The following is a 13400-nucleotide window of genomic DNA, read 5'->3' on the forward strand; positions in this document are numbered from 1 at the left end:
TGGAACGGCCAGAAAAAAAAGAAAAAAGAGAATAACCACAAGCAGAACACACGAATCCTGCAGAGAGTTACCTGCAAGATCAAGGAAATCATTCTTACATATTAAGACTCCAAAACTCCCTTTTGTAGTGAGCACTTATGCCTTAGAGAAATATCATTAGTAATTGCTCCAGTTTTGACTCACTTTCAGTCTCAGAAAGCATTTCTTAAATGCTTCTTGGAAATTTAGGAAATGGATTCTGAACTAAGACAAGTGGAACTGGCTCTAGGTTTATTAGAAAAAAGAATCAGTGTCAATGCAAAACAAAGTGTAATCAGCGTCAATGCAAAAACATGGTATCATCTAGAAATAAAATAAAAGTTGAATGCAGGGAAGTTAGCAGCATCAACAAGGCTGATCTTACATTGGTCACAAATCTAAAAAATTGAAGTGTGGTGGTGAAGAGACGCACAGTCAAGAATGTTTCCAGAATCACCTCTGTAGGGTGGTGTGCATGAAATAATTCATGTAGCCAATGACCCAACATTTCTGAAGTCTTTTATTATACTTACTGCAGAAATATTAGAAAATGCAATAAGTGAAGGATGGAAGAACTGCCATGATCTAGGGTCAACACTGTTACCACTTTAGTGAATATCCTTCTAGATTGTTTTCTATCAACAGGAATATTACATAAAAACTTTTCCCCCACAAAAATCAGATCATACCTTCCATACTATTTGGAAACCTGGCTTTCTTCATTGGGTATCTAGAAACAATCTTTCCATGTCAAGAAATCTTTTTGATTTCTACCTCAATACACCTAGTAGCTGCAGACTATATCTTCTGTGGGTGCACCAAAACTTAACCATTCCACTATCATTAGCATTAATTTCTAGTTTTTTTGCTATTGAAAAATGCTGAGATGAACTACCTTTTGCTAAATCTGCACAAACAGAAGTCCACTTCCAAGTTCTACATTCTAGACCATGTGTAGCATACGGCATTCAAGGGCACATCTCCCTGTTGATGTTCCAAAACCTCACTGCTAGAGGGTGCCCCTCCCCCAATCTCCAGGGATCAGAATGAACCCAGAGTAACCCAGTTTGGATGGACTCTATGTCCTGACTCCCCTGCCTTATTTAGGACATCACAAAAACCACTGTAAGAAAGAAGGCAGTTAAGCTAAATCCCAGAATTTTTCCCAAATCTGTTTGTCATAAAGTTGAAAAGTAAACATTTTCCATTATTTATTAGCACCACAAGTTGCCTTCAGGCTCCCTGTCCAGCAGAATTAAGTCTTTGCCGTGGGGAAGGATGAAGCAGAACCTTGTAACAGAGTGAAGATCTTTTAGTAACTGAGATGAAACCTACAGTCAAGGCAAATCAGACCCAGAACACAATTAATAACCATTACTTCTATTGTATTTAAATTTTATATTCCCCAACTCTCTTCTTACCTCCTTAAAATATGAACTCACAAGGTGGTCAATTTAAATCTTTTTATTAAAGCAGTTATGGCCACTGCCCCCACAGTGTCTAGAATCTTAAATTAGGATTTGAATGTTTGGAGATGAGATTTCTGTTTCTACGTTTTGATCCTTCTCCAGAAAAGCCAATTACAACATGTTAATAAGCATTTCCAGACTTTCAAGTAAGTTAAAAGAACCCAGTCTTCTTTTCTCTAAATTAGTTGGAGGAGACATAGAGTAGAATCCTAAAAGGCTACAATCCCCATTTTAAAATCCTGATGAAAGAAGCCTATCACCTTGGACTCTGGAAGAGATACAGCACTAACCTGGCATGGCCCCCACAGAACCCAGAAGATACTTGTTAGCCAGCAGACACTCATTCTAAGGCGATTCCATAATTCCAAAGACACTCTAGGAGCACCAAATTCTATAACATCTCAATCAGTAGGTGATTCGGCTGAGGAGCCTTTTCAAACAAGATCGGTTCTTATATGAAAGGTGTCTTTTGGGAACTAAGGTTCAATTTTCTACTCAACTGATACTCAGTCCTCTGATAACTTGATATGCAACACATTCTTGAAATGCATAGGAACCTTTTAGTGAATTTTATTCTTGGATTTCCCCTGAAACCAGTCAGATTAAAAAAAAAAATCTGTATGGAGGTGAGTTTTCATGCCTTTTAAAAAACTGTATGATGTCGACTAAGAACAGCTAGAATGAGTAAAGTAAGCAAGACCTTGCCGGGTGTTGAGACAGACATTAAAACAATAGTACCACGATTAAATAAGTTTTTATTGTCACATTTAACTGCTTTGTCAGATATACATTGTAGGTTTTGGAATGGCATAAAAATAAAAATATTTTCCTGAATGTCAAAATCTGAACAGAGATGGTGATGGCACTTAAAAATAAAACATTAAATTCACACTGGTGCTGAAGCCGCTAGAAGGTAGCTGATAAACACTGGAACACATTTGCAGATACAGTGGTCTGCAACATTTCAAATCAAATGGCAGTGGTATAAGGCCAACAAAACTGGAGAGTAGGAAGATACAGACCCCACACAGTAGGTATCTGAAGAATGGCAGTTTTAGCATTTCATTTCCAGTCAGACTAAACTTCTCTCCTACAAAATGAAACTGCTTTTCCAGAACCTGGAGCTTAAGCCTCTTTAACAACTTCCTTATTCTGACAGGTTTTAACTAGTCCAAAGGAAAGGCAGCTATAATCCATGGCATTAGCTTCACGGGCTAACCCCACCATAAATGCAGGGAGGCGGTCTTGTCATTTCCAAACCAGGAGCCTATCATTCTCATGAATGTCTTTAGTGGTTTCACACATTCTGGGCCTAAGACTAGAAAACAAGCAGTAATTAAATAAAAATGTAAGTGCATCCCAACGGAAAGTCTCTACACATTCCACAGCTATCTTCCAAATGTCAACTCAAAAAAGTATGGTTATTCAGACTGAAAATGAATCTTTATTCAATAATCGAGATTCCCAGTTTATTAAATGTCTTTCTTCCACAAATAAAACTAACACTAGGATTTATCAGAAGATCTAAACGAGTTATTTCCTTACGTATGAACTTGGCTAAATCCACTGTGTCTGGAATCTGTTCATCATAAAACTCAGGTCTGGAACATAACTCCTTTCTGTTATACTGCTGTGTGTCCTTCATTTAAGACTCTAGAACAGAGACCATAAATGTGGCTAGTGCAACATAGCAGTCACTGTAATTCCTCAAAAGAAAAATAAGTAATTTATTTCATGTCATACTTATTTGGATGATTACTTACTGGTAATTAGTATTTCTACATTTTTTTTTTAAAGGCAACCATTTTAAGTGACAATACATATCAGGCTAGTAGAAAAAAGTTGAAACAAAGCCCTCTCTTTTGATCTCACAAAGTCATGCAGACAAAAGAAGGTACACGTCTGATTTGTTCCAATCAGGCTTCTTGCAATTATCAAAATTTCTTTTCTGGCAGAGATGAATTTGGCTCATCATAGAAAGAAGGTTCTTTGAAGGCTGCTGCTAAACTAGTTTCCCTTTGAAAAAGTAAATTTCAAGGCATGATAGTGCAAGAGGTAAGGTTTTGATTTATAGAACATTTATAGACTAATTGTGCTTAGTCTCTAATTTCCAATTTATTTTAAAGAACAGAAACTACGTTGATAAGTTTCTCTTTGCCTATATTTACCAGTACATCCATGAATCGCACCAGAATTAGGACAATTTGATTATCTTAATGGTTCTGTCGTGAAACCTGCACACTGAGTCCGCAGGCGAGGACCCGTGGACGTGAGGCTCCTACAAGTTCTGTGCCCAAAAGCGCTTGTCCTGGGGAGTCCAGGGGTCTGAGAAAGAAGTTCTCTCCCCAGATTAAGTCCTCAAAAAAACTCTCTCAATGAGCAATTAACACTGCTAAGTGGAGAGTTTCTTTTGTTTAGTTAAATTGGGGAGGTCTGAGTGTTCCTGGAGCCCCCGTCGGGATGCGTCATGGGTCGAGAATCCCTCGAATGTGAGTATTCGCTATTAGAGGGCTCTGTAGGGTCAATCAAATTTTCATAATCACTGTCGTCTGATTCCTCAGCACTGTCTCCGGCTGCTCCTTGAGGAGGAGGAGGGTCTGCCCCACTTCCAGGATATTTCAGTCCAGCACTGGTGGAGGCATAATTGGAGGAGCCCACGGCTTGAGGTCGAGGCATAAAGATGCTAGTTTCCATGCGAGAATAGCTCAGAGTACTTTCTTGATTATTTGGGTGAATATCAGAATAAGCGGGAGGAGGATCCGAGGCCTCTGCGTCTCCAAGTGCACTTCTACCTTCAGCTGCAAACCCAGGATAGGGCATCCGAGGGCTGAACGTGGGGTCCAAACTTTCAGATGACATCTGTCTGCTTATCATTGCCTGTTGCAATCCTGGATAAAAAGAGGAAGAAAACTGTAACACTCTGTATTTTCACAGCTTTGCATTTCAATACGTTAAATATTCAACCTGATTGTTCTGGAAAATAGCAAGAAAGAAGTGAAATTTATTATTACTGTGAATTATTTTACATTTGCATAGTATTTCACAATTTACAAAGGATTTTTCTATACATTAAGTCATTTAAGCCTCCAAACAGCTCTCTGAAGTATTACCATCATCACTAATGTTACTGTTCCCATTACGCAGGCAAAGAACCGGCGCTCTGAAAGGTTAAGTGACTTCACTAAGAGAACAGCTAGAAGTGGGGCCCCGATACTCATAACACAGGTCTCCCAACTCCAGATCTGGTGCTGTTTCCCTCACCTGTTGCTTACTGTACTCAGAGACTGGGGGGACAGAGGATAAAATCAACAGTCCTCATCATCCTCGGCAGTCATCTGAACGTTAATGTTTCCTTAACAGGCCTCACGTCAAACAAAATACTTCTTGACAACAACTTGTCACAATACTCTTAAACATCTCTTTCTCGTAATAGGCCATAATTTTACTGCAATTTTATGGTGGTAAAACAGAAACAGCCCTACATCTATGAGCCTATGGCCTTTAAACTGTTTTTAAGTACATTTAAAAAATATTATAAAAATGATCTGTACAAAATTTAGAAAAGAACAACAAAAAATCACCCACAATTCTATCACCCAGATAACACTGTTAAAATTTTGGTGAAAATAGCACAAAATTTGGGGTTAAAAGACAGAAACTTTAGGTGTCAGGCACCCCCCAACTTTTCTGAATTCTAGTTTTATTATCTAGCTTTGTGAGTGTGTTTGTATGTCTGTTTATTTATTTGTTTGTTTGCCACAGCATGTGGGATCTTAGTTCCCTCACCAGGGATCGAACCTGCACTCCCTGCAGTGGAAGCACAGTCTTTACCACTGGACCACCAGGAAAGTCCCTTATACATGTATTTAAAATAGAGCTGAGAGGGCTTCCCTGGTGGCGCAGTGGTTGAGAGTCCGCCTGCCAATGCAGGGGACATGGGTTCGTGCCCCGGTCCGGGAAGATCCCACATGCCGTGGAGCAGCTGGGCCTGTGAGCCATGGCTGCTGAGCCTGCGCGTCCAGAGCCTGTGCTCTGCAACAGAAGAGGCCACAACAGTGAGAGGCCCGCATACCGCAAAAACAAACAAACAAAAAAAAATAGAGCTAATACAGAGCCTGTTCTGCAACAGAAGAGGCCACAACAGTGAGAGGCCCGCATACCGCAAAAACAAACAAACAAAAAAAAATAGAGCTAATATGTTTATACTGTTTTATATCCTAGCATTTTCATATAAGATTATACATTATCTTATGTCATTAAAAATTCGCTTCAGTGGCTGTACAATATTCCATTATATAGATATACCAAAATGTATTCAACTATTCTATTGTTGTTTATTCAATTACTGTAACAGGTTGTTTCCAAGATTTTGTAATTATAAAGTTGTGATTAATGCTCTTGTGCAGAAATCCCTGTCTGCATTTCTCATTATTTCTAGAATAATGTAACAGTAGAAATGAATCAGATATCATTTACCTGGAAATATAAATTATATTTTAATTTGTTTACAAATATTCTTATTAAATTAGAAAAGGCTAGTTATACCCTTATCTCTTTTACACTTGATATTATTTGCCATACATTTTATAGATTTTACTTACAAATGTTAAATTTGGTGGCATTCATAGAAAAGAATGAAATAATGCCATTTGCAGCAACATGGATTGGTCTAGAGATTATCATGCTAAGTGAAGTAAGTCAGACAAAGAAAGACAAATATCATGTTATCACTTATATGTGGAATATAAAAAAATGATACAAATGAACTTATTTACAAAACAGAAATAGACTCACAGTCATAGAAGGCAAACTTGTGGTTACCAAAGGGGAAAAGGGTGGGTGGGGGGATAAATTAGGAGTTTAGGATTAACAGATACATGTTACTATATACAAGATAGATAGGGCTTCCCTGATGGCGCAGCGGTTGAGAGTCCGCCTGCCGATGCAGGGGACACGGGTTCGTGCCCCGGTCCAGGAAGATCCCACATGCCGCGGAGCGGCTGGGCCCGTGAGCCATGGCCGCTGAGCCTGCACGTCCGGAGCCTGTGCTCCGTGACGGGAGAGCCCACAACAGTGAGAGGCCCGCGTACCACAAAGAAAAACAAACAAAAAAAAAGATAGATTAACAACAAGGTCCTACTGTATAGCACAGTGAACTATGTTCAATGTCTTGTAATAAAGCCTATAACGGAAAAGAATCTGAAAAAATATATACATATATATATACAATATATATATTACATTGTATATGTATATGTATAACTGAATCACTTTGCTGTACACCTGAAACTAACACTACATTATAAATCGGCTATACTTCAATAAAAAAATAAATTTAAAAAAATCTGGTGGCATTGCAGCAAATATGTTTGTTAGCATGCTGGAATTAATATAATAGATTCTTGGGCCTAATTCTCATTCAACCAGCTGGTTCCTTAGCTTAATGGTATCCAGTCATCCACTGCTATCAAAAACCAGACATTTAAAGTCTTTGTTGAGACCCTGCCCATGAATCAAATGTAAAGTTAAGAGAATTTTAGGTAGCTCTTTTATGAGGTTCCAATGAACACAGGACACAGTCCCTATGTGCAAGGCATGTCAGGGTTAACTTGGTAAGAAACATCACATCCACTGCACATAGCTCGTATCACTTCTCAGGATTTACTGTAACCTGCTTCAGCTTTTCTACCTTTGGTCTTCTTCCTCCAGTCGCAGACTTGAGAGCGACACCACGAGAAACAGTGCTTCCCTTGCGGAACAGTCTACAGACAAGTGACTGCCCTCCTCCAAGCAGCCTAACTTGGAGCTTGATGAGTGTAGAAGGATGCATGTAATTTATTACGTAATTTGATGTTTAAAACCAGACACCTCCCTGGTTCTGAATGGTAAAATTAATAGGAAGCTCACTTCTTTCTTGTTCCTTTTCATTCTTCCTCTGAGTGATTTGTCTTCTTAATTTGTTCACTTCTGCCTGACAAGATTCAACAATTCGCTCACTTTTTTCTACGTCTGCACACACTGCCTGAGGGAAAAATGACAACAAGAACAATTAGTTTCAAATCCAAGCACAAAGCATTTCATAAAGACAGCATCGATTATAACCCTGGGAAGAGTCCAGACACTTTATCGAGTTAAAAAGCAGACACCTAAGGTAGAACAAAATCATGAAGGTCCCTGAGACCAATACTGTTGTTATTCACTAAACTGCTTTCTTAATTATGTTAAGATGATTATGCTATTTAGCTTATACATTCTTAAAAAAGAAGGGTAAGAAGGGAAATAGTTCATCTTTTCCCTTTCTTACTCATCTTTATTGATATGAAAAGGGAATTTCTGATACCAGTCTGGCATACAAGGATGAACAAAAGACAGGAATGATATACTTTCAGGAAAGAGTTCATCTTTTCCCTTTCTTACTCATCTTTATTGATATGAAAAGGGAATTTCTGATACCAGTCTGGCATACAAGGATGAACAAAAGACAGGAATGATATACTTTCAACTCTTATTTATAATCAACAATCAAACATCAGATGACACATAGATTTATTTAACAGAAACTACTTATAATTAGGGAAAGTTGAAAAAGAAAATAAGTTTCAAAGTCAAGATTTAATTAAAGGTAGCTATTTGAGACCATATCAATGTAATGTAACCACTCCTTCAGGGCACTGGATGTGATACTGGTGTTTGCAGGGCAGGCCTTAATCAATCGTCAGTGAAATGTATAACAGCCATTTTGAAGTCCATTAGACAGTGCTGATAGTCTGAAAAGAGCATGGTCATGAATTCAGGACACAAAGCTGTTTTTCACCACATGTTCCTTCCATAGCAGAAATACCAGAAACTGCCTGAAAGTGGGCCGGTCACCAGTGAGTGAGGCTGTATTAAGTTCCCTATGCTGCTATGGGTAACCGTGACCCGAATTTGGAGAACTGACACTGGAAACCCCATTGCACGCGTTCTTCTCTGCCGCAGGCTGAACTCAGTCTGCTTTCCTCTTTTTCAGCAGCTGCCTTCATTCCTCTCTCTGTGCCACGGGGCCTTCCTCCTCAAAGCTAGGCTTCCTCCAGGCCCGGAAGAGCTTCTTCAGCCCTACCACTCTCCTTGTCCTCAAAGGCTCTCTTGTTCTTAGGGTTTTAGAACAAATTACTCCTAAGAACACTTTGGGGATGATGAAAAGAACGTGGGAAAGTATTCTTAGCACCTAGCTCAGGATCTGGCTTGTAGGAGATGTTCCCATAAATATTTGCTGCATGATTGCCGAGGAATGAACAGGCTCCACTGCATCTTCCCACACAGTGGAGGCAGCTGCGGGCAGAGTGAGTGAACTGGAATTAGGAAGCAGAGCTGTCCTGAGTTACAGGTGCCTTTGGGTGAGTCTCAACTTACAGTACAAGTGATGGGACAGCTGTGTTCTTAGCAATACTTCTTTAAATCGGAATACATTTCCCCAGCAAAAAAGCTGTCATTAAAGAGGTCATGAGTATTTAAAAGAGTGATATTAATTCGGTACTTCAGAGTTTCCACTGAAGGCACATAATGAGTGAGACCAGCTTTCATAGACTGACATGAGCAACTACTCCATACATCTTATACCACTTTGGGAGTGCACATTCTGATTTTTGGACCACAATTCATTTGTCAGTTGGGAGATTGTTAAAAATTAAAGTAGAATTAAAAGATCTGGGCAATATAAATAAGATGAATACAGTAAATAAACCAGTTACCTGCACTTTCTCCTGAAGTGCGTTATAAACCTGATAAATCGCCCTGATGTCTTTCATTACTCCATCCTTGTCAAAAAAGTCAGTACTAGAAGACAAACGGAAAAAAGATTCACCAAGTGATTAGAACTGCCGTGAAGTTCTAATGGGAAAGTGAAGGCACTTTCCCATCATTTCTACCTTTATCTATAACGTAAATGCTACAAGTTCACAGTGACAATGTTTAAGCAATAATGCCCATACCCCTAGGATTACAGAAGAGAAAGAAAAGAGAATCCATGTTACCGAGACAACTGAGAAATAATAGTGTTACTTTTTCCTAGATCACTCTATATATTTTTCAGTGACCACAGTTAGCTCTCAGAACCTCAGAAATACACATACTCTATCCAAACTTTTGTTATCAGTTGCAAAAAAAAATCGTGGTAAATGATTAAAAAAATAAATATTGATAAAAGTAAACTATCTTTTCAATAAGCATAAGATTTTGATATACAGTAGTGGTGGTCTAGAGAATTACCTTACTGGATTTTTCAGTGTTATATCAAACGATGTCACACTTCTCCATAAACATACTGTTTTTTTTTAAAATATTTATTTATTTATTTATTTATTTATTTATTTGGCTGCATCGGGTCTTTGTTGTGGCACCAGGGATCTTCGTTGTGGCATGTGAGATCTTTAGTTGCGGACTCTTCATTGTAACGCGCGGGCTCCTTGTTGCGGTGCGCAGGCTTTTCTCTAGTTGTGGCGCGCGGGCTCCAGAGCACGTGGGCTCTGTAGTTTGCGGCACGCGGGCTCTCCAGTTGAGGCGTGCGAGCTCAGCAGTTGTGGCGCGCGGGCTTAGTTGCCCTGCAGCATGTGGAAGCTTAGTTCCCCAACCAGGGATCGAACCCACGTTCCGTGCATTGGAAGGCGGATTCTTTACCACTGGACCTCCAGGGAAGTCCCCAAAAACAGATTGTTAACAAAAGAAAGGAAAAAACATTCATTTTACCTTTCGACTTACCCATGTTCTTTAATAACTTTGGCATAACTCTGAGAAGTATTTGGCACTGAAGACACTTTATACTCTTGCTGGCTAGTATTGCCTAGATTGGGAATAGCAAGGGATAGCCTTTGATTATACCTGCAGGGAAGATTGAGAGAGATCAAGTTGAAAGCACTGCTCTACTTGAAGAATGGGTCCTGCCAATAGGAGCCTGAGTCTCTGCACTGGGAACTAACTGAAGGTCTCACAGAGAACCTACTTCCCCAGACAACCTAGGGTTAGTTGAATTAGCAATTTTTTCCCTTCCCTTAAAGTAGAAACTCAATTGTAAACTCCTCAAGGGCATAGGTGACGTCTTATACATCTTTTGCCTCTCCGCAGCAACTGACAGAGTGCTGAGGAGGTTTTAAGTGCTCAAGAACCTGATTAATTAATGAAATCTTGCAAATGGCTATTTAACAATTAATAATTATTTTCACTGATATTGATCTAATTTATTCTACTACAAGTGAAATTCTGGAGGGAACACTTTCTGTTGTTTACAGACAGACACCATGATCATATGATTTTTTTTTTTTTTTGCTTTAGCAAGTTCACAATGCAGAACCCTCATTAACCAGTAGGTGGATCAATTTTACAATTTTGTCTTTGAAATCTATGTTTTAAAATTACAATCAGACTTACAGTGCAATAAAACTGTATTTCTACAAAATGGATTATGGAGAAGCAAATGATGATTTCTAGCTGTTTATTCCTATAAGAACTGATGCATAATTAATGTCTTGCTAATGCTTCTTGATTCAAAAACAATTTTAATTTATATAAATAACTGAAAGGAAAATACCTTCTCTAACCACAAAGAAAACTAGCTAAAGGAGAATTATAAACACTTTTCTTTAAAGATGCTATAAAATGCATATTTTCAAAGTCATAAATCTCAATTACTTGTATCAACATCTTTCCTATTTATGCGAGGCTGGTGGGAACGCTTTATTTACCTCCGATTTGGTCTAAAGAGAACGTATTCTAAAGCATGAGTGGAACTGTTGGCGGTGGAGATGAAGCTGAAGAGAAGGAAGACGAGGTCAGGCACCCCAAGGATGCGGGTGAGCTGCTTATGAATAACCTGCTCTCTGTACGACATCTGCTGCTGTGTGTTTCGCCGGAATCTGTACCACCCAATAACTTTCTGCAACAAAAACAGAAGAAAAAAAGTATTAAAAGCTGCATGAAATCTTACAAATTTAATTCTGAATGCATCCACACAACTGCTTGTACACAAATGTTCATAGCAGATTTATGTGCAATAGCTCAAAACTGAAAACAACCTAATTGTCCATTAACAGTTCAATGGATAAATAAACTGTGGTGTATCCACACACTGGAATCCTACTCAGTAAGAAAAAGGAACAAACTACCAACAAATACAACACAGATGAATTCCAAAATAATTATGCTGAGTGAAAGAAGCCAGACCCAAAATAGTAATAAAAATAATAGCATATGCTATAGGATTCCATTTCATATAAAATTCTAGAAAATAAAAAGTAATCTATAGTGATATAAAGCAGATCAGTGGGTGACCTGGGAGGGGTGAGAAGGAGGGATCAGAAAAGGGCATGAGGAGACTTTTGCAGTGATAGGTGTGTTCATCATCTTATTTTGATAATGGTTTCATGCATGTATACATATATCAAAACTTATCAAAGTATATGCTCTAAATATACAGTTTATTACATGTCAATTATACCTCAATACAACAATTTAAAAAGTTTAGCTTTATGGGAACATGTGTGTATGTATAACTGATTCACTTTGTTATAAAGCAGAAACTAACACACCATTGTAAAGCAATTATACCCCAATAAAGATGTTAAATAAAAAAAAAAGAATAACTGAAAACAAACAAACAAAAAAAAGTTTAGCTTTGTCAGTTCTGACTACACTGTAACTTAAATTGGTAAGTGAATTAAACTTATAGGCTCTTTGGAAGAATATTTTTCATAATGTGATCTGCTGGACATCTGGGAGACAGATGGCCTAAGAGACATCTGGCAGCTCCCTAAAATGCTCCTGGGCCCCACCCAAACCTGAAGAATCACAACCTCTAAGGGCAGACCCAGGAGCCTGAATTTAAGATAAGTTCTTAAGTTTTTTCTTATGCATACTACAGTTTGAAAATCTCTGTTGTAGAGACAATTAAGTTAATTCTTTATAAGAAGAATAATCTTCATAAGCTTCTTTTTAAAAAACAAACTCTCGGGCTTCCCTGGTGGCGCAGTGGTTGAGGGTTGGCCTGCCGATGCAGGGGACACGGGTTCGTGCCCGGTCTGGGAAGATCCCACGTGCCGCAGAGTGGCTGGGCCCGTGAGCAATGGCTGCTGAGCCTGCGCGTCCGGAGCCTGTGCTCTGCAGCGGGAGAGGCCGCAACGGTGAGAGCCCGCGTACCGCAAAAAAAAACCAAAAAACAAAAAAACAAACTCTTTGAGTGAAAATCCTGTTTTGAGAAATCAAAGTAATTTATAATTGTTAGTGTCATATTAAAACTAACAGTAAATTTAGATTATGTTTTGGCACTTTCACAAACGAAGGAAGTCAACCAACCTTTACTGAGCCCCTGTTCCAGACCTTCAGCTAGCTATGTTACAAATATTTTCACTAAGTATCACAACAACCCTGGGAAGTGAGTAAAGTTTTCTACACTGAGTTCGTATCACATGCAAGGAACTACAGGCAGCAAAGAAACAGTTCCTGCCCTTAAGGAGTACTGCTGAAAATAAAGCATAATTCCAATTATATTAAAGCAATTAATTCTGATATTCTTTAAATATAAAGAAAACCCAAACACTTCTGACGGTGCAAATCTTATAAAAGAGATGTTTTGTCCAAAGTCACAGAGCTAATGAGTGACAGCCAAGATCTGGAACCTCTTTGCCTGTCTTTTTCCACTGTACTACACTAACTTTAAAATTCCACATTATTCACACAATGTTGCTCATAAAAGAGTGAAAAGTAGTTTTCCTTAAAAAAAAAAGTGGGTAACAAAAATTATCAACTGGCTAGAGCTACTATCGCCAAAGAGCATGGCACATTTCACTCTGAGTCTCGGCACTCTATTTAATGTAGGATTAGCTCCTCTGCAGGACTCGGGTGCATCTCACACACCCCTGCATTCCTGCAGAGGCCTAAGCAGTG

General features: G+C 38.7%; 1 protein-coding gene across 1 annotated transcript in view; it reads right to left on the minus strand.

Annotated features, from left to right (window-relative positions):
- Positions 1 to 2222: 2222 nt before the first annotated feature.
- The window catches only part of ABRAXAS2 (abraxas 2, BRISC complex subunit), a 27604-nt gene continuing 16426 nt past the window's right edge, over positions 2223 to 13400 (minus strand). Inside the window, exons 5-9 of the mRNA XM_007468729.1 lie at positions 11204 to 11394; positions 10224 to 10343; positions 9218 to 9302; positions 7395 to 7509; positions 2223 to 4375 (exon numbers count right to left, since the gene is read on the minus strand). Coding sequence (XP_007468791.1) covers positions 3906 to 4375; positions 7395 to 7509; positions 9218 to 9302; positions 10224 to 10343; positions 11204 to 11394 — 981 coding nt within the window. The 3' untranslated portion in view covers positions 2223 to 3905. The remainder of the gene's footprint in view (positions 4376 to 7394; positions 7510 to 9217; positions 9303 to 10223; positions 10344 to 11203; positions 11395 to 13400) is intronic.

This window comes from Lipotes vexillifer, unplaced genomic scaffold, assembly GCF_000442215.2.
Source record: "Lipotes vexillifer unplaced genomic scaffold, Lipotes_vexillifer_v1.1 scaffold741, whole genome shotgun sequence".
Taxonomy (NCBI): domain Eukaryota; kingdom Metazoa; phylum Chordata; class Mammalia; order Artiodactyla; family Lipotidae; genus Lipotes; species Lipotes vexillifer.